Here is a 22,554-nt window from a genome sequence, read left to right as displayed (position 1 = left end):
AGGGCACACCTATTGTGGTTTTGCTTTGTTTAAATCTTTGTTCATAGATTGCAGAGGACAAGACAGCTGGCTGTTACCATTACCCACATGTTTCTAAACAGGCAATTCTTGCTGCCCAGCCTGTTGAGCAGGTGCTTTTACGCTGGTATGAATACTGCTGCAGTTCAGGCTGGGACACATGAGCAGGTCATTTTCTAAGAGAACCCTGCCTGTTTAAATCTAATGATCATAGAGTCCTAGAGCTGAAAGTAAGCATAGAAACCTTTAGCCAGTCTCTTATCTTACTAGATAAAAGAACAAACTGAGAAAGGTTAAGACACCAGGCCCAGGTCAGCTCTTAGCAGAAACAAGATGAGAAACCAGGAATGTATTTAAATTTAATAAATCATGCCCTGGCAGGTTTGGCTCAGCGGTTAGAGCATCAGCCCGTGGACCAAAGAGTCCCGGGTTTGATTCCAGCCAATGGCATGCACGTACCTTGGTTGTGGTTTGTCCCAACCCTGGTTGGGGTCACGCAGAGGCAGCCAGTCAATGTGTCTCTCTCACATTGATGTCTCTCTCTCTCTTTTCCTTCCTCCCTCCCATTCTATCTTAAGATTAATGGAAAAATATCCTTGGGTGAGGATTAAAAAAAATTTAATAAATCATTTAAAATGGTTTTGTGTGTGTCATTGTATGGGTTACATAACAAACTTTGAGCCAAATTAGAATATTAATTTTAGTTTGTCTGTTAGGATAAAATGGAGAGAAAATAAATCATCATCGGTTAAATAAGGAGTTTGAATGACCAAATAAAAAGATTTAAACAACAAAGCCAATAGTCATGAAAATGCTGACTAGTTCCTAGTCTAATAAACACATTGTATGTTCAGACAGAAACATTACTTTGAATTTGAAATAAAAAAATGATAAGAAGTGAACGCAAAGTGTGGCCGGTGTGGCTCAGTGGTTGAGCATCGACCCATGCACCAAGAGGTCTCAGGTTTGATTCCCAGTCAGGACACACGCCCAGGTTGTGGGCCCAATCCCCAGTGGGGGGCATGCAGGAGGCAGCCAATCGATGTTCTCTCTTATCAATGTTTCTATCTCTCCCTTTTCCTTTCTCTCTCTCTAAAAATGAATTAAAAAAAGAGAGAAGTGAATGCTAAGCCCGCCAGGATGGCAGCCTGACTGCTGACTGGACAACCCCTGTGGACACTGACCCATTTCTTCTTTCTCTCTGCCATGTTAACTCTGAGAAAAACAATTTCTCTACTGTGCTGTTTAAGATCCTTGATTTGGTTTGAATCCATTTCTAATATGCTATGTGAATTGCTTTTAATGTCTTTTACTTTGTGTTTAAATAAATATAAAGGTTCACATAATAATCAAGATTTATATAATTTATATACTAAAAATGCATTTTAGTACATAGATCCGAAGACCAATTTAAAACAAAAACAAACCACAAAAAATCCCCATAGGATCAGAGAGACCTAAGCTTGTTACAGAAGTTATGGTTTGGAATCAGACAAGCTTGCCAGTAGCTTGAAGCATGAGGCACGGCCCTCAGTAAGTGCATGGACCATGTTCAGAAACTGTGGTTGCAGCCCGAGAGCGACTGTTGTACTGAAATTACTAAATTTCTCTTAAGTGGTGTCTGGCCTGTTCCTATGGCAGGGGTAGATGGCATGAGTAGAACACCATAATCTCAACTGGTATCCGCAATGGAAACTGCAGCTAGCCTCGGGAAGCTACTGGAAGCTGTTTAATTCTTTACAGGTAAGAATTGCTGCAGGCAATTGAACCCTAGAGCCAGCAATATGAGAGAGTGTAGCAGTCTGTTACTGTGAGGGAATTCTCTGAGAAAAAGGAGAAAGATTTCTCCCTTTCTGGTAAAAAATGACTCACTTGGCAGAGCCAGTCTCTTGAGAGCTGCACTGAAATGACAAACAACACAAAATAAAACAGGAAAAAAATCACCCACCACCAATAACAAAAACCTCTGGATTTTAGAAGGTATCTTCATTTTCTTTTATTTTATTCAATTATCTTTTTAAAAACAAGCCTTTACTAACTTCTGGGATATAAACATAGCTGCACTGCGCGCGCGCACGCGTGTGTGTGCGTGCTGATTTCTATGTGTCTCCACAGTCACCTGGCACAGTTGTTTTTTCCACACTGATATTCATATCACCTGAACACATTAAACAAAGTCACATGGCAATGCACGGACTAACTCCTTTCACTTACAAAATTCAAAAGGTATCATGTGTTTGGACTAATGAATATTGAGAAGTAGCAAGTTTCCCCCCCTGATTTTTAAAATGAGAACATCCTCCGACTAGCACTTGATTCTATGTAGCACTCCACAATAGACAGGAAGAGGAAGGGAAGGTTCACAATCAGAGAAATGGGAAGGGAGAACCTTTTTCGTTGCTAGCTTACTGTTTACAAAGGAATTACAGGACGCCGCTCCATACCCTGGCACACAGCTGCGGCGGTCTCCATGGTGCCTCAGAGCAGCGGCCTCATGGCTGTTTGCCCTTTAGAACACATACTTGAGCCCTGGCCGGTTTGGCCCAGCGGTTAGAGCGTCGGCCTGCGGTCCAGAGAGACCCGGGTTCGGTTCCCGCTAAGGGCATGTACCTTGGTTGCAGTTTGTCCCCGACACTGGTTGGTCGTGCAGGTGGCAGCCACTCAATGTGTCCCTTTCACGGTGATGTTTCTCTCTCTCTCTCTACCCTACTCTATCTGAACAAAAAATATATAAAATAAAAAGAACACATACTCGAAGTCAGCATTTTAACAAGCGTGTTCCTGGTTCTACTGCACCCGAATCATCAAGGTACTTGTTAAAATGCAGATTCCTGCGCTGGACTCCAGTCCTACTAAATCAGGCAATAGGACTAATAGCAAAAATTTTTTTTGAAATATTTTTTTAACTTGGAGCTTACTCTGAAGATGGCGGTGTAGGTAAACGAGTATCGCATTCTCCCACAAGATTACAACAAAACTACAACACAACCATCATTCAGAACCGCCTGAAATCAAGTTGAATGGAAGTCCTACAACTACGGAATTAAAGCAGCAGCCACATCCAGACTGGTAGGAGGGGCGGAGGCAGAGGGGCTGGTCCCACACCCACGTGTGGCGGATAAAAATCAGGAGGATACCTTGGCTGGGAAGGTCCTTCCTGAGAACTGAGGGGTCCCCGTCCCACACCAGGTGCCCCGCTCAGGGTTCCAGTGCCAGGAAGAGAAGTCCCCCTAACTTCTGGCTGTAAAACCAGCGGGAACTGAGGCAGAGGGAGGCTGTGGTTGCAGAAGCCCCAGGCAGCTCCTCTTAAAGGGCCCGCACACGGACTTATCAGACCCGCTCCCTCTGACCTCCGGGGAGGCAGCTTGAGGGGAACCAGAGAACATGGAAGAACTGAGCTGTTTGGCCTTTGGAGGAGCAGCTTTCTCCTGGACAGATGTGCTGGTAGAGGCTGTTTTTCCTTTGGTGAGCCCTTCCCCCACAGGGCAGGCAGACTGCCCTTTCTGGGACTCCAGCAACCTGGCTCACACTGTTGGCCCCACCCTGGTGATTTCCTGAGGCCCCGCCCCACCCAACTTTTGGGCCCATCCAAGCTGTTTCCAAAGGCTTTACCATAGGATTGGCCTGTCTTGGATCCTGCTTCAGAGTTTCCTAAAATCTCTCAAACAAGCAGCATCTGGTACATGAACCCCCCAGTGCACCTGGCACCATCGGACCAGTGGACACCCTGTGTCAACACAGACCAGTGCACAGTAGTAGAGCTGTCAAGGTGCTGGTTGCAGAAACCACAAATGGCCGAGAGCCCAGCACCATCCCCCGCAGTAGCAGCCCCATCAGAGTCGAGATATACCCCCAGCAACAGAGGCTGGGGAGCAGACATCCATCCCCAGGCAACAGAAGCACAGACCAGCAGCAGAGAACTATAGCAAAGGCTGAGCAGGAGCTGAGCCCCACTGGGCAGTAGCACTCCCCAGCCACCAGAAGTGGAACCGGGGGCTCCATAGGACCCTTTGCGACCCAGCGACCCACAAGAGCGGTATGGAGACGGGGTTCGAGAGAAACCAGACTCAGTGAGCCCATACCTCTTGTTAAGTGGTCCCAGGCCTGGCACTAGAAGCAGCCAGCCTTGGTTCACAACTTGGCTTTTCCTGGACACTTCCAAGCCCAGCACAAAAAGCAGCCATCTGCAGATCACTTTGTAGCTTATGTCTGGTGGCCCTGGGTAGAACATAGGCAGTGGCTGACCTGGCCCCAGAACCAGCACAGCTGGTGGACAGCTTCAGACCACAATGAAACACCACCACCCAACCACCTCCACAAGTGACACACTCAATGAGTGAACTCAGTGGGTACCAGAGCCCTGCTGAAGTAAGTCTTGCTCTGTGTGGTGGGCCCCTACACAGCTGATCCTCCAAGGTAGTGGCTAGTGGGCATAGCCAGTTCTTGCAGCTGCCTAGCCTGAGTAAATCCCTCCCATTGGTGTGCCAACAGCAATCAAGACTCAATTACAAGGGAAGAATGTACAGTCCACACTAGGGGAGCACCGCAAGGGCCCAGCTGGGGTGATCAGGGAGACCGTGCCACTGGATCCTACAGGCCACCATATGAAGCCTAGGAGGCATAGCAGCTTTGCCTAATACATAGAAACAATCACAGGGAAGCAGCCAAAATAAGGAGACAAAGAAACATGTCCCAAATGAAAGAAAAGAACAAAACTCCAGGAAAAGAACTAACAAAATGGAGATAAGCAATCTAACAGATGCAGAGTTCAGAACACAGGTTATAAGGTTGCTCAGGGAACTTGGTGAGACATATAAGGGACTTAGTGAGACCTTCAAGGAACTTAAGGAAACCTCTGAGGAACTTAGTGAGAACATCAACAACATAAAAAAGGGCCAGTCAGAAATTAAGGATGCACTAACTGAAATAAAGAATAATTTACAGGAAATCAATAGTACAGTAGGTAAAGCCAAGAAGCAAAACATCAATTTGGAATATAAGGAAGCAGAAAACACCCAACTAGAACAGCAAAAAGAAAAAGAATCCAAATTTCCAGTCAAGATGGCAGGTAGGTAAACACGGTATCGCGTCCTCCCACAACCACATCAAAGTTACAATTAAACTACAGAACAACCATCATTCAAAACCGCCTGAAATCAAACTGAATGGAAGTCCTACAACTACGGAATTAAAGCAGCAGCCACATCGAGACTGGTAGGAGGGCAGAGGCGGACAGGCTGGTCCCACACCCACATGTGGCGGATACAAATCAGGAGGACACCTCGGCAGGGAAGGTCCTCCCTAAGGACTGAGGGGTCCCGTCCCACACCAGGTGCCCCGCTCAGGGTTCCAGTGCCAGGAAGAGAAGTCCCCATAACCTCTGGCTGGAAAAACTAGCAGGAACTGAGGCTCAAGGGGGCTGACGCGGCTGGAGCACCAGGCAGCTCCTTAAAGGGCCCGAGAACAGACTTATCGGACTTTCTCCCTCTAAGCTTGGAGGGGAGGCAGCTCAAGGGGCACCAGAGACATACAGGGAAGAACTGCGCTGTTTGGCATTGGAGCGAGGGCTGCAGAGGGGGCTTGCTCCGGGACAACCATGCTGTCAGAGGCCTTTGTTCCTTTGGTGAGCCCTTCCCTGGGGCGGCAGACAGTCACCATATCTGGGACTCCAGCAACCTGGTTCACACTGGTTGCCCCGCCCTGGTGACTCCCTGAGGCCCCGCCCCACCCAACTTTCAGGCCCACCCAAGCTGTTGCCAGTTGTATTACCATAGGATTGGCCTGTCTTGGATCCTGCTTCAGGTTTTCCTAAATTCTTTCAAACGAGCAGCATCTGGTCTCAGATAGCCCCATACCTCTCGTTAAGTAATACACAGAAACAAACACAGGGAGGCAGCCAAAATGAGGAGTCAAAGAAACAGGTCCCAAATGAAAGAACAGAACAAAACTCCAAGAAAAGAACTAAGTGAAATGGAGATAAGCAACCTAACAGATGCTGAGTTCGAAATACTGTTATAAAGAAGCTCAATGTACTTAGTGAGGGCCTCAACAGCATAAAAAAGGACCCGTCAGAAATGATGGATGCACAGTCAGAAATGAAGGGGGCATTAACTGAAATAAAGAATAATTTACACAGATTCAGTAGTAGAGTAGGTAAATCCAAGAAGCAAACCATTGATTTGGAATATAAGGAAGCAAGAAACGCCCAATCAGAACAGCAAAAAGAAAAAAGAATCCAAAAAAATGAGGATAGTGTAAGGAGCCTCTGGGACAACTTCAAGCGTGCCAACATTCGCATCTTGGGGGTGCCAGAAGGAGAAGAGAGAGAACAAGATATTGAAAACCTGTTTGAAACAATAATGGCAGAAACTTTCCTAACTTGGTGAAGGAAACAGACATACAAGTCCAGGAAGCACAGACAGTCCCAAACAAGATGAACCCTAAGAGGCCCACACCAAGACACATCAGCATCAAAATGCAAAAGGTTCAAGACAAAGAGAGAATCTTAAAAGCAGCAAGAGAAAGGCAGCTAGTTACCTACAAGGGAGTTCCCATAAGGCTGTCAGCTGATTTCTCAAAAGAAACTTTGCAGGCCAGAAGGGAGTGGCAAGAAACATTCAGAGTGATGAAAAGCAGGAACCTACAACCAAGATTACTCTATCCTGCAAAGCTGTCATTTAGAATCGATGGCCATATAAAGACTTTCCCAGACAAGAAAAAGTTAAAGGAGTTCATCACCACCAAACCGTTATTATATGAAATGATGAAGGGTCTTTTTGAAGGAAAAAATAAAATATGTGAACAAACAAAATGGCAATGAATACCTATCTATCAACAATGGAATCTACAAACAAAATGAACAGGCAGAGCAGAAACATTCTCATAGATACAGAGAACATTTTGTTGGTTGCCAGATGGGAGGGAGGTTGGGGGAATGGGTGAAAAAGGTGAAGGGATTAAGAAGTACAAATTAATTGATAGACTGACAAACCTCAAAGGGAAAGGGGTTGGGGGTGGGAAGAAATAAACCAAAGAACTTATATGCATAACCAATGAACACAGACAATAGTGTGGGAAAAGGCAGGAGGGGGGCGGGAATGGGAAGGAGGGGGTCAGTGGGGGAAAATGAGGAACATTTGTAATACATTCAACAATAAGGATTAAAAAAAAAAAAAGAATCCAAAAAACTTATGATAGTGTAAGGAGCCTCTGGGACAACTTCAAGCCTGCCAACATTCACATCATAGGGGTGCCTGAAGGAGAAGAGAGAGAGCAGGAAATTGAAAAACTATTTGAAACAATAATGACAGAAAACTTCCCTAACTTGGTGAAGGAAACAGACATACAAGTTCAGGAAGCACAGATAGTCCCAAACAAGTTGAACCCAAAGAGGTCCACACCAAGACACATCATCATCAAAATGCTAACGGTTAATACAAAGAGAGAATCTTTTTTTTTTTTTTTTAATTTTTTTTTTATCCTGACTCAAGGACATTTTCCCATTTTTTGCACAGATAGAGTGGGAGGGAGAGAGAGGAAGAGAGAGAGAGAGAAACATCGACGTGAAAGGGACACATCGAGCGGCTGCCACCCGCACGACCAACCAGGGCCGGGGACAAACTGCAACCAAGGTACGTGCCCTTAGCGGGAACCGAACCCGGGTCTCTCTGGACCGCAGGCCGATGCTCTAACCGCTGAGCCAAACCGGCCAGGGCCAAAGAGAGAATCTTAAAAGCAGCAAGAGAAAAAGCAGTTCGTTACCTACAAAGGAGCTGCCATAAGACTGTCAGCTGATTTCTCTAAAGAAACTTTGCAGGCTGGAAAGGAGTGCGAAGAGATATTCAAGGTGATGAAAAGCAATGACCTACAACCAAGATTACTCTATCCTGCAAAGCTATCATTTAGAATCGATGGTCATATCAAGAGTTTCCCAGACAAGAAAAAGCTAAAGGAATTCATCCCCACCAAACCAGTATTATATGAAATGTTGAAGGGTCTTCTTAAAGGCAAAGAAGAACAAAAATATGAACAATAAAATGGCAATTAATACATATCTATCAACAATTGAATCCACAAACACTATTAGCAAGCAGAACAGAAACAGACTCATAGATCCAGAGAACTTTTTGTTGCTTGCCAGATGGGTGGGGACTGGGAGGGTGGGTGAAAAAGATGAAGGGATTGAGAAGTACAAATTGGTTGTTAGACTGATGAACCTCAAAGGGAAAGGGGGAGGGAGGATGAGATGAGATAAACGAAAGCACTTCTATGCATATATGCACAACCAATGGACACAGACAATAGAGTGGGGTAGGCAGGAGGGGGCGAGAATGGGGAGGAGGGGGTCAATGGGGAAAAGGAGTAACATCTGTAATATATTCAACAAAAAAGATGAGTTAAAAATATTTTTTAATTCAATTTTTAATTTTTTTCTTTATTGATTTTAGAGAGAGAGGAAGGGAGAGGGAGAGAGATAGAGACGTCGATGGGAGAGAACATCAATTGGCTGCCTCCTGCAAGCCCCCCACTGGGGATTGGGCCCACAACCTGGGCATGTGCTCTGACTAGGAATCGAACTGATAACCTCTTGGTGCATGGGTTGAGCTCAACCTCTGAGCCACAGCAGCCAGGATAATAGCAACATTTTAAATAAAACCTGAAATGATCTTTATGAACAACATAATCGGAGAGCCTATTTTTGGATTTATTTCATAGTTTTCTAAGTACTAAAAAATGTACTAAAAAAGCACTAAGCACATATTCAACTTAAGGTTCATTCTTATTTGAATAAAGACAGGATTACCTGCTCCAGAAACTGATTTTTGTTCTTTAGGGCTTTCATTTCTTCCCTGTTCATAAGTCTTGATTACATGGATGGTATTGTGGCCAAGCAGGATTGGCAGGTGTGGGAGGGAGTGCAGTTATTATAAAAGGGGTAAATGAAATAAAACAAGGACTTCTTTTTAAGTCTGTGTGAGGGCTTCATTCTCTCAAAGTCACCAATGGTATTCGATATTAGATATTTATAATATGTACCAAGATATTTTAAAAAATCCATTCTGTCTGTTCAGATAGCTATTTAAAGATGTACCCAAGCACAGTTCAGGCATACATTTCAGTTCAGTGGGTTCTCGAATCACAGCTAAAATCCAAGCAAAGGGAGTTTCTGAGAGTCCACAGTTTTTCTTTAGGAGAAGACAGTCAGCACCATCTAGTGGATACAAATAACCTCTTTTCTTGAATTCAATCCAGCGAGGAGGTGAAGAGAGCAGTCTTTGGAACTTGGGCTGAAATCCCAGTGTCACTTCCTGAATGACTTCGGAAAACTTGACCCCTCTGTGCTCTGTTTCTCATCTATAAATCTGGATAATAATAGTGCCAACTCATCGGATGTTATGAAGTGAAGTGAAACAATGTAGCTAAAGCATGTCCTAAACACTTAGTAAATGTTATTTTTTTAAAATCCTCACCCTAGGATATTTTTCCAATTTTTTGTTCAGATAGAGTGGGAGGGAGACAGAGGAAGAGAGAGAGAGAGAGAGAGAGAGAGAGAGAGAGAGAGAGAGACATCAACGTGAGAGGGACACAGCAACTGGTTGCCTCCTGCAAGACCCCAACTAGGGTGGGGGACGAACTGCAACGGAGGTAAGTGCCCTTGTCTGGAATCAAACCCGCGACTCATTGGTCCACGGGCCGACGCTCTAACTGCTGAGCCAAACCGGCCAGGGTGTAAATGTTATTTTTTAATAACACTAAGCCATAGACTCACAGGAGGTGGGATCTGTCCAGTGGCACACACTTTTAACTGTCCTTCAAAAGAAATGACTATTTAATCTAGTTTGTAGACTCTATGAGGCTTAATGAGTTCCTCTTCTAGTGTGTTGTTGGGCTTGGCTGAAGTTTATGGTGAGAAAAAGGAAATTGGAGCAACAAGACTGGAATGGTAGTCGCAGCCCAGATGGAATACAATGTGAGCTCTCTCTCATTCATTCAAAATCTGACTCCACTCAGAAGGAGAATGTCAAGAGGAGAGAGAGACTGAAAACAAAAACAAAAACCAACTCTGAAACCAGCACTGCCATATGTCCCCAACCTGGAATGAGACCAGGGGAATTTTAGCTTAAAATATCTTGACTCTAAAAGAAATCTTCATGAATTATTTTGGAAGACATAATACTTCCTAGAATATGTTTTTTTAACACAATATTTCAGAAAACAGCATAGAACCATATGGCGTTCTCTGACTTTTATCCTCATATGATTTGTTTTGAGGGTATTACCTGCAATAGCAGACACAAAAGTATCTCAGAAAATCAAAAACAAAGACACAATTTTTTATGTACTAAAACACAACAAAATGCAATTTTTTAGAAGTTTGCCTTCAAGGCACATACAGCTTCTCAGCAGTTTGCAAAAACAGAAGCAGCAGGAAGTAAATAAAGTGAGAATGACAGAAGACAATCCAAGATGAGGTGAGTTTTATGCAAAATGTAATCAGCGGGGACTTGGTATGGAAAAGTTACAGTAAGAAGACTAAGTTTTTAATGAACCTGAATTTTCTTTTCACTTGCTTTATCTTATGTTGCAAATATTTTAAAAGCAAAAATTTTGAAAATGAAAACACCAGTTAATCATGGGCGCTGATCATACCCTAATTTTAGTTGTGTGTTCACCCTCCACACCCCCAAGAAATCTGAAATTTGTTGTTTTCTTAATGAACATCATTAGTTGTCAGAAATAAAAATGGACTGAATGGCCTTTATTTATGGAAAGTTAGAATTGCGCAGGCATTCGGAGATTATCTGGTCTCTAGCTACTCAAAATGGTCAATGGACCAGAAGCAACAGCAACGCCTGGGAGCCTGTTAGACTCTTTGGCCAGTCGACTATTTAGTATCAGAATCCAAACAATGGCATTCCTCCTCCTTATATAAAAAACAACAACAATAATAATAATAATAAAGCAGAGTCAAGGGAACAGAGGATAGGGAGTGAGGAGATGGGGAGAAATTATTTTATATAAGGTGGTAAAGAAAGGCTCACCTGAAAAAGCCACTTGAGTGAAGAGAGGAAGTCAGCCACATGGACAGCTGGGGAACGGTGTTCCAGGCACAGGAAGCAGGGGGCTGTGGTGTGTGTGTGTGTGTGTGTGTGTGTGTGCGCGTGTGTGTTGGGGGGTGGGTGTTCATACTGGAGGAACAACAAAGATTAGTTTTCAAATTCTCAATAGATATTAAAGAATTAAGTTGCCAGGAGTTCTCAAAATCTTGAGTTATTCTAAAATACTTCCAATCGCCTTCATATTCTTTCCTTGTTATCATGATTATCTGAAAAAAAATTTGTTAAAAAAATAAGAACTCTTATTAAAAAATGTTTTTATTGATTATTTTAGAGAGAGAGAGATGAAGGGAGAGAGAGAAACATCCATGTGAGAGAGAAACATCTATCGACTGCCTCCTGCACGCCCCCTACTGGGGATTGAGCCCACAACCCCAGCTGGTATCCAACTGGGATCTCTCAGTTCATGGGGTGATGCTCAATCCACGGAGCCACACCAGCTGGGCAGAACTTTTAAATTTAGAAGTGTTTATAAGAATTATCACCTATAGCAAATATTTAAATACCAGAGAACATTTGATTAATGTAATATACAAATCTCCAGGCAAGGTTAACAGCATTTGACTGAATCATGAATTAGAAACTGCCAATTTAAGGACTTATTTTGAATCAAACTTATTTCTGAACACCATTCATAGAATTTGTATAAAGTGTGCAATGAGTATTAACTTACTAATATTTATATTATTTTTTCAAGAATGACTCCCTGCCCTGGCTGGTTTGGCTCAGCGGTTAGAGCGTCAGCCTGCGGTCCACAGAGACCCGGGTTCGGTTCCCGCTAAGGGCATGTACCTTGGCTGCAGTTTGTCCCTGGCCCTGGTTGGGTCGTGTGGGTGGCGGCCACTCGATGTGTCCCTTTCACATCGATGTTTCTCTCTCTTCCTCTCTCTCTCCTTCCCGCTCTGAGTAAAAAAAATGGAAAAATGTCCTCTGGTGAGGATTAAAGAAAAAAAAAAAAGAATGACTCCCTGTTAGCAACAGACAGGGCCAGGAACACATACTTACAACATGGCACCAGCAGCTCCAAGCCAGACTGACCAATCAGATTGTGACTGCATCTCTCCCAGGTGCTCCTGTCCCAGATTCTGGAATGTTGACCTCACTTCTGACTCAGAGTATCAGCGTTTCCTGATCTTGCTTTCAACTTGACATCAGTGGATTCCCTCAGTAACGTCTCTATGTTGATTGCAAAGGTTCAATTCTCATAGGAGAATGCGACTATTTTCTCCAGTTTTCCTGATTTCTCAGCTGACTTTTTCTTTAATGTGGAAAAACATGAATTTCCTGAGAAATGCTGGGAAGAAATTCCTGTGTAGAAACACTAACAGAGGACAGCAAGGCTGAACCAGAGTGTACCAGGAAAGATTGGAGGTCTGAGAGAAAATGGAGGGCATGCTCATTTAGGACTGATGGGCATGGTAAGGACTCTGAGAAATGGGGAGCCATGGAGAGTTCTGAGCAGAGTGACATGGTTTGACTTAGGTTTTAAAAGCATCATTCAGGCCGCTGTTTGAAAGCAGTAGGAGCAAGGAAGGTGACAGTTAAAAGGTTATTGCAAAAATCTAGATGAGAGACCATGGCAGGATGTACCTCAATGGCAGCACTGAAGGCAGTGAGAAGTGGCTGGATTCTGGAGAGTTTAGATCTAACAGGATTGATACATTGACTGTAAAATGTGAGAGGAAGAGGAACTGAGGATGCTTCAAGGTTTTTGGTCTGAACCTGGCAGGATGGAGTTACCATTTACTGAGATAGATTAAGAGGGTTGTGGTGGTCGAGGGGACTGTGGAGAAGGCTGTTTTGTTGACATGTGAAGTTTGGGATGCTTCTCACATCTGATTGGTGATGTCTAAGTGGACATGTTACAATCAGATACAAGAGTGTGGAGTTCAGGGGGGAAATGTGGGCTGGAGATAGAAACGCAGTATTTAGCAGCATATGGATGGTATTTACAGCCAGCACTGCCCTAGATTGTAGTTGTGGTTTTTTGAGTAACTCACTTACCTCTTGTTTATTTGCTATGCCAAAAAACACTTAGAAGAATCCACATCCTACCTACCTAAACAATGAGGACAAAGGGGCCAAGTATGTGAAAATGCCTTGTAAACGCTAATGTGCTGTTCAGACTGGGGGAAAAAAAAACCAAACAACTCCAAAAAACCCACAGATATTTCATGGTACTGGGGATAAAGAAAATCAGTTTGTGGACTCAATGAAAGATTCTTCATGCACTGAGAATTTCAGAAACCGCAACTTCACATACATAATTTTTTTTTTTTTTGACTTGCACAATCTTGTGAAGAAGGAAATATCATTACCCCCATTTTACAGAGATGGAAACTGAGCCCAGAGAGGGTCGTGGACAGGCCAGGCGGGCACCACATGAATAGTGAGGGCCAGAACCACACAAGCATCCAGCCACCTCCTCCGAGTTCAGCCTAAACACGAACAAACCATTCCTTACCCACACTGCCCTCCTCCTCGCTGCCCCTGCCCCCCACGTCGCAATTCTGAATGGTACAGCCCTTTTTGCTTATCGCGAGACTGAGAAACGTCGTGACTCTGGTTGCCAGGGGAACAGCGTTCTATGAAGCAGGAGAGCTTTGGACTCGCAACTCCCTTCACCACCAGAGTAGGTAGCTGTCGTGGCAGGAAAGACCTCTTCCCCTCTTCCTCTTTGGGGGACAGGGGATGTGGCTCCGAGTGTCAGGTGCGCTTCTGAGCCCTCAGTGATCTGACGACTGGCGACTAGTTCCCGGAGTTTCCTCCTGGCTTGTGGGGAACCGCGCAGACTAGGAGCCGGCTCTACAGCTGTGCGACCAGCCAATGAAGGGGCGGAGCGCAGTCGTGTCGGGCGCCTGGCCCAGAGGCTGGCAGTTGGGGGCGGGGCCTGGGGGCCGGGGGCGGGGCCGGGGGGCGGGCCGGCGGGAGGGCGTGCCTGGGAGTCTGACCGGCATCCTAGAATTTATATTAAAAATCAGTCATTTTGCTTCTCAGCAATTGTCACTTTGAAAAAAAATCAGTCACCAGCCGCATAAATAGCAAAGGATGCAAATAAGCATTTCAACAAAAAAATAAAAATGAAAGGCGGTCAGCAAACGTTTAACGAGGGGCCCAACTTATCTCATAATTAAAGCAATGAAAATCAAGCTCCAGATACCTTTTGACATTTACCAGATTGACACAGATGAGAAAAGCTTTACGTTAACCAGACTGACCTCAGCCCAACGTGGGGAAGCAGACTTTCATCTCATCATACCTTGTTGATAATGGTGTGATTTGGTACAGTGGAGAACAGTTTGGCAGACTACCAAAATTTGAAAAGCAAATGTTCTTTGACTAAGCAATTCTAAATTTATATTCTGGATATATAAATAACAAAACAAAGATTAGTAAAAGAGATTAACTTAAAATTGAGGTTTACTTTATATATGAAAAAATTCGCCCTTTTTAATGTGCAGTTCAGTGAGCTTCGAGAAACACATAATTGCCACAACAAGCAAGACACAGAACAATGTCATCATTTCCCCCAAATCCCTTAGTACCCTTTTGTAGTTAACCCCTCCCACCCATAGCGCTGCTAACCATTTCCCCTATAGTTTTGTGTATTCCAGAATGTCCTATAATTGGGTAAACACTATAGAGTCTTTTGAATCTGGCTTCTTTCAATTTAGTATAATGCACCTGAGATTCGTCCATGTTTTGTATCAGTTGTTTGTTCCCTTATATTGTGAGTAGTATTCCTTTGTATCAATGTACCACAGTTTGCTTATCCAATCCCTAGTTAAATGATATTTGGATTGTTTCCAGTTTTTGGCAATTACTAATGAAGCTGCTGTAAACATTCATGTACAGGTTTTTGTGTGAATATATGTTTTTATTTCTTAGGTAAATATCTAGGAATGAGGTTGTGAAATAATATGATAAGTGTATGTTTAGCTTTAAAAGAAAATGCCAAGCAGTTCTGCAACACAGTTGTTCTGTTTTGCATTCTCATAACCAATATATGAAAGTTTCAGTTACTCTTCAATTTTATCAGCACATGCTATGGTTAGTTTTTTTTTTTAAATTATTTTTCCCCATTTGAATGCATAGTGGTATCTTATTGTGGTTTTAATTCTCATTTATTTGGGGACTAATGGTCTTGAACATCTCATGTGATGGTTTGCCATCCATACATCTTTGGTGATGTGTCTGTTCACATTTTTTGTTTTCTTATTATTGGGTCTTGATACTTCTTCATGTATTCTGGATACATGTCCTTTGTCAGGTATGTATTTTACAAATATTTTCTCTCAATATTTGGGTTTTGTTTTCCTTTTCTTAACAATATCTTTTGAAGAGTGGAAGTTTTAAATGTTGCTGCATTTAAACTTACCAATGTTTTATTTCATGAATCATGCTTTTGATGTTGTATCTAACAAATCTTTGCCTAACCCAAAATCACACATATATTAGAGAAATGTTATAGTTTTAAGTTTTTTTTAAAAAAATTAATTAATTAATTAAATTTAAATCCTCACCCAAGGATATTTTTCCATTTATTTTCAGATAGAGTGGGAGGGAGGGGTAGAGAGAAAGAGAGAGGGAGATAAACACCAATGTAAGAGAGAGACATCGATTGGTTGCCTCAGTTTGCTTATCCTTTGGTTGCCTCCTGCAATTGACTAGGGCTGGGGACCAACTGCAACCGAGGTAGTGCCCTTGACTGGAATTGAACCTGAGACTCGGTCCGCGGGCTGATGCTCTAACCACTGAACCAAACCATCAGGGCTTAAGTTTTATTTTTAGGTCTGTGATCCATTTTGAATAAATTTTAGTATTGCTTTTAATAGAAAATACTCCATATATAATCTAAATGAATTTATTAAAAAACGCTATATCTATACAATGGAAAACTATGCTATTGTTTGAAAGCATGAACTATATCTGTATGAGGAAAATCTCTCAGAGGAAAATCTCTGAAATATATTGTGTGAAAAAGCAGGTTGCAAAGCACCATGCCATTTTACTGTGCTGGGGAGGAGTAGGTAGGTATGAAGGATAGAAAGTTTGCATAGGCCTAAAAAAATGAGACCTACAAAAATCTATTAACTGGTTCTTGGGGGCAAGGGGAATTTTGATGTTAAAGATGTTTATATTCTTTAGTATAATTTGACAACCCCCCATGGCAAGTATTTCTTGCATAATAAATATATAAAATTAAAAAAACTACCATAAAATAATTTTTAGACATTAAAATCATGAAAATAAATGTAATACTACCTTTTCCCCCTTTAGATCAGTTATTCATTATTACTAAACAGAAGAGGATTCATTTTCTTTGATTCTTCTATTAAAAAATACCAGATTATACCCTGGCCAGTTTGGCTCAGCGGTTTGAGCATCGGCCCGTGGACCAGAGAGTCCTGGGTTTGGTTCCTGCTAAGGGTCTGTACCTGGGTTGCAGTTTGTCCCCGGCCCTGGTTGGTGTCGTGTGGGTGGCAACCACTTGATGTGTCTTTCTCACATTGGTGTTTTTTCTCTCTCTCTTCTTCCCTCTCTCCCTCCCGCTCTATCTGAAGATAAATAAAACAAAACAAAAAACCAGATTACAGCAGCCATGTGTTCCCATTTTGGTTTTAAATTATCCATGATGGTTGCATTTCTCACAAGCCTATATGAAAAAGTTTAATTTTGTTTGAAGTGAATGTTATAAAAAGTTGGTACATGTTTGTAGTGACTTGTTACGACTTAGAATTTGGTTATATATCCATCTATTTAATGGACTGTCATGAAGTAAATAATCTATTTTAATGTAATCTTTAATGTAATAAGAAATGGTCATCATGCAGTGTTTTGTTTTGTTTTTTAATCCTTACCTGAGGATATTTTTACATTTCTCTTCAGACAGAGTGGGACAGGGGTTGAGAGGGGGAGAGAGAGAGAGAGAAACATCAGTGTGAGAGAGACACATTGATTGCCATGCATATGACTCCAACAGGGGCTGAGAATGAACCGCAACCGAAGTACATGCCCTTGTCTGGAATAGAACCCGGGATCTTTGGTTCTCGGGCCGATACTGAGCCAAATCGGCCAGGGCGGTCATCATGCAATGTTAAGTGAGAAATATATTAGTCCAATTCTATTGAAAAGACATAGCGCAACAATGGAGAAGAAATGTGCCAACAATATTTAGCTTAGGGTGGTTGGTGTATATTGAGTTACATTTATTTATTTTTGAATACATTTTAATATATTCTAGAAAATTTTTTACAATAAATAAATTCTTTAATTATGAATTTAAGATATCTTTAATAGAAAACCAGAAAAACAGATAAGCAAAAGGTAAAAAAAAAGGACACAAGAACATCATGAAGGCATCAATCCATAATCCATCTCTGTTACTTCTTTGACTAGTGATAATTTTTCAGTTCCCTTTCTGTATATTGCTTTAATTAGAGAAATTACACTTGTTTTTTCAAATAATTTTTTAAATTGATTTTAGAGAGAGAGGAAGGGACAGGGAGAGAGAGAAACATCAATGAAAGAGAACGTTTACTGGGCACCTCCTGCATGCCCCAACTGGGGATCAGGCCCACAACCTGGGCATGTGCCCTGACCAGGAATTGAACCAGCGACCGTTTGGTGCATGAGTCAATGCTCAACCACTGAGCCACACTGGTCAGGCTACACTTGTTTTTTCTTTAGAATATAATGACAATTTGTATCTTGTTTTTTTTATGGTAGGTAAAATTCCTTGTTTATGCCCTTAGCCGGTTTTTTATTGGAATGTTTCTTTTATTTATTGGCAAGAGCTCTTTAAATATGTAAATTTTTAAGCTTTTGTGTATTATCTAAGTTGTATATATTTTCCCCAGTTTCACAGGTGCCTTTTTTTTTTGTTTTTAATCCTCACCCAAAGATATTTTTTCATTGATTTTCAGAGAGAGTGGGAGGGAGGGAGAGAGAGAGAAACATTGATGTGAGAGAGACACATTTATTGGTTACCTCCTGTACAACCCCAATCAGGCCTGGGGATCGAACTGCAACCGAGGTATGTGTCCTTGACTGGGATTGAACCCACGATTCTTTGGTCTGCAGGCCTATGCTCTAACCACTGAGAAAACCGGCCAGGGCTTCAGGTGCCTTTAAAAAACATAATATATGTTTATTGATTTTATTTTTTAGAGAGAGAGGAAGGAAGCTGGAGGGAGGGAGAGAGAGAGATCATTGATGTGAGAGAGAAACATTGATCTGTTGCTTCCCATGAGCACCCCGACTGGGGAATCGAACTTGGGTATGCGCCCTGACCAGGAATTGAACCTGCAGCCTTTCAATGCACAGGACAACGCTTAACCAACAGTGTCATATCGGCCATGGCTCTCAGGTGCCTTTTAATTTAATTTTGAGTGTGTGTGTGTGTGTATATGTGTGTGTGTGTGTTTCGGAGCATTAAACAGTAATCAGATCTCTTAGTCTCTTTCTTTTTTGTTTTTGCTGTTGGTGTCATGCTTAGTAAGCCATTAACTTCAATATCATGTAAATTACCTTTGTTTCCTTCAAATCCCTTGGAGATTTCATACTTTATATTATTTATTATTTTTAAAATTAGGTTTTACTTGTATTAAAGTAATATAATAAAAATGTCAAACTATAATATAACATTTATAATGGAAAAAGAAAAAGAAGCAATCCCTAGTCTCATTCTCCAGAGGCAACTATCGGAACTTGTAAATATTATGCTTATTCAACTGTTTGGCTTTTTCAAAATTTTTTTCACATCCTCGTCTGTGGACGTGTTTATTGATTCTTAGAGACGGAGGGGGAGAGGGAGAGAGAATCATTGATTGGTTGCCTGTCATATGTGCCCTGACTGGGAATCAAACCCTCAACCTTTTGGTGTATGGGATGCTGCTCCAACCAACTGAGCCACCCGGCCGGGGTGGTTTTATCAATTTTTGGACATCCTTTGACTTTCCATTATGACAGATTAGATGTTTTATTCTACCTCTCTTTTTATATACTCCTCCCGACTTACACTCAATATAATTGAGGCACAGTATTTGGTTAAATCAACATTTAGTGCTATGTATATGATCCCAATTCAGTGCCATTTGCCCACACTTTTTTTCTATATGGCCAAATTCAGAGATTGTCAGTTACATCCCCATTCACCCTAGGAACTGTATTTAATTTAATTTATTATTTTCAGGAGCAAAAACAATAGAATAGACCTATTTCTAAAGCAAATTGAAAGATTTCTGGACCTTTTAGCTGATCCATATCACTGACTGCTCCCTGGGCCTCTCCCTTTCTGACATGTATTATCCTGGCTCTGCACAGGCTTCCACGTCACTGCCCCTTCTGTAAGCAGCAGTAAGTCTCCCTGACAGGCTGCTTAGACATTTACAAGACATTTGGCCTTTCAGTGCCTGTGCTTTTTGATTGTGACATGACGGGCCAGGGTGATCTGTCATCCCACAATAGTAATGTCAGTGCCTTCCTGAGTGAGTCAGAAGTCCTTTTGCAGAGTTGAATAACAGATCAATGCCTTTTCATTTGCTGAGATGGAAAGAGTTGACCTACTGGTCCCTTAAGCATCAGCTTTGGCACACTGAATGATTGGAGGCCAAATCATGTTATCCCTCTGTGTGTCTTGGAGAAGCATCAGGTGGTTTATGTTTGTGCTTCCTCGTATGTCCAAAACCTCCCTGGACTCTGCCTGTGCTGTTTAAAAAACAACAACAGAGAAACATGAGTCATTTTGTAGGGTAAGAAAAGGACATTGTTACACTTGCTGAGCCACAAGCTCTTGCCTTTCTTCATTCTGCTAGGAGAGAAGTTTAACTCATAATTGATAGGAATTTAGGAAAGGATTAGTTGGAAGATACCCATTCACATATAAAGCTAAATATTGAGAAGGCAAAATCTGGAACTCTCCTTATATTTCTTCCATTTTATTCAACATGCATGACATCCTCACATTCCCGAACAAATCTGGATGGGTCTTGATGAACAGCAATTTGAAAGGATCTATATGCCTACAACACCCAAGTTCTCCCGCTAGTTTAAACCACCCGACCTACTATTTTCTGCTTCAGAAAGCAGCACGGGGAATAGAGCAGCCAGAGTGGTGAGAGGCCTGTGGGTGGTGTCACACAAAAAATAGTTAAAGAGATTGGTGATGTATAGCCGGATGATGGACGTTTGTCCCCTAGTAGAGAAGGTAGGCTTTGTTCTCTGTTGACTCGGAGGGCAGAAGTGGTATCATGGATCTTAGAGGAGAAGCGTTGATAGAAAAAGAGCAGTGACCCAGAGTTAGGCGCTCTGTGGAAATGAGGCTCCAAGGAGGAGAGGAGGAATCGGAGTTGAGAGGGAAAACTAGGTAGAAGGCTGAGTTAGAATGGGAAAGGCTGGAATAAGGAAGGCAAAACCAGAAGAAAGTAGAGGCCTTAGCCAATCATTGTGACAAACATGAATCTTGGTTGACAGGCGCGGTGCTCCATGAGGGTATTCTTAATTTAAGGACACAGTAAATAAATGTCTCTCTCAGCATTCAAGATGGCATTCATTTCTGCATTCTTTTTTTAGTCACTTTCAGCATCTAACATCCTAGACAGCATGTATTCTACCTATGGTGACATTAGATTTATTGATCCACAGACACAGACATCTTTTCATGAAATTAGGGTAGTGTGACTTTGGTAGCAACATAATCCTCATAACAAAGGCCCTAAATTGCATGTTAACACTAATGAAACACTTAAGTACACGTCATAACTTGCTTTAAAATTTTTGTTTCAGGATATCAATGGATATTATAAAGGGGAACTTAGATGGAATTTCAAAACCAGCCTCAAATTCAAGAACACGTCCTGGGAGCAGATGTTCAAATGCTTCTTTGGAGGTGCTGTCACCAGAGCCAATATCCTTTAAGGTACTTTGCTGTTTAGAAATGATTTAAACTCCTCTTCCTGCCCTCTAGCTATTGATAAACCAAGGTTGTTAACATCCCGTTGTAAGGTTCCTCTTTAGAGGGTGTGCTGGGAGTATTACCAGAGAATTGCACAGGTGGAATTTCTTCATTGTTAATGGGAGTGGGGGTTCTTGTGATATCTTGAGAAAAAGAATTTTCTAAGACTTGCATGGGAGAATGAGTGATTTTTATTGTGTAGAGTTATATCCCACAGTTTCTAAAGTCCCATTTCCCTTAAGCCAGTCCTGGAAAAGGGGCAGCTGGGGTTTTAGCAGAGCTATAAGCAAAGCCTGTGTCCAGGGTTTCTGTTCCATGGTAGAGTTGAGTCCGATGTAGCATCATGCATCAGGCTAGGCACAGTCCATCAGTCCATTGTGTGGAATCCACATGGCTGTGGGCCATGTGGTTAAAATGCAGAGGAATGCTTCCCCTACAAAAAGAGAGCCAGGAGCATGGACAAGCAAGAGAGAAAGTCAAGAGAGAGAACTCCCTTTGTTTAGGAGTTTAAATAGCTCAGACTTTGCACCCTTGCAGTAGCCACATCTATTCTGGCCAATTGCCAGTTTTCAGGTGTGATTGACAGGCAAGCACCTTCTCATGTCACCCAGACCTTACTGGGCCTGTGTCTAAATTGCAGCTTTCCTTTGTGCCTTTCCAGTTAATTAATAACCAGGTTATTACAATGGTATCAGGGACACTCACATATTTCTTGGATTTTACCTTAGAACATTTTATATGAGATACTGTTTCCTTCTTTATCTTCCTTGCCTCCTCCTCCTCTTTTTTTTTGAGTGAGGCTTATTTGTTCACAGTTATACTTTGTTAATGCACATTTGTTACCTTTGTTTTGTTAGGAAAGTTTTGTATTCCTAAGTCTGCTATGCCACCATTGACTCTTACTGTGAAAGAGACTCGTCAATCTAAAAAATATAGTTTGGGTAAAGACCACATAGTATCTTTAGAAGGTATATTATATGGCAGTGACTTCCTTTTCTTTTCTTTAATTGTCGTCTTTTCTTTTCTTAAAATACATAAACTTGTTTTTTAAAAAAGAATCATTTTTTCCATTTGTGACATGGAACAATTTATTTGTTTTAGGGTGGGACAAACAACAATTTTGAAACTTATGGTAGAAAACACCTGCAAATCTATGAATCCATACTTAATTATTCTTTTGATTTATGGACTGGACTCTGCATTATGAAACTTAGAGTTTTTGTCTATCATGCTTTAGTGCAGTAATAGAAAGCACTCTAAACGTTTCCAGCAGAAAGGGATCAAATACAAGAAATTCATGTTCTCAAAATCACAACCACAAAATTGATGATTAGACATACAGAGGTTATGTCTTTGATATTTCCTGCCAACTTCATATCAGGAACTTAGGAAGGTGGCTTCTGCCTCACTTCTGCGGTCTAATTTGTGCAGACATATCTAACTGGATGACCCTAACGTGCATCC

At 42.0% G+C, this 22,554-nt stretch overlaps 1 protein-coding gene across 1 annotated transcript in view; it reads left to right on the top strand.

The window, feature by feature from the left end:
• Positions 1-13,764: 13,764 nt before the first annotated feature.
• Positions 13,765-22,554, top strand: part of FSIP1 (fibrous sheath interacting protein 1) — a 204,348-nt gene continuing 195,558 nt past the window's right edge. The window contains exons 1-2 of the mRNA XM_036247677.1: positions 13,765-13,845; positions 20,922-21,054. Of these exons, the coding sequence (XP_036103570.1) occupies positions 20,929-21,054 (126 nt within the window). The 5' untranslated portion in view covers positions 13,765-13,845; positions 20,922-20,928. The remainder of the gene's footprint in view (positions 13,846-20,921; positions 21,055-22,554) is intronic.

The sequence above is a fragment of the Molossus molossus genome, unplaced genomic scaffold, assembly GCF_014108415.1.
Source record: "Molossus molossus isolate mMolMol1 unplaced genomic scaffold, mMolMol1.p scaffold_m16_p_1, whole genome shotgun sequence".
Taxonomy (NCBI): Eukaryota; Metazoa; Chordata; class Mammalia; order Chiroptera; family Molossidae; genus Molossus; species Molossus molossus.
The sequence above is the reverse complement of the archived record's forward strand: the minus strand, read 5'-3'. Positions and strand labels throughout refer to the sequence as shown.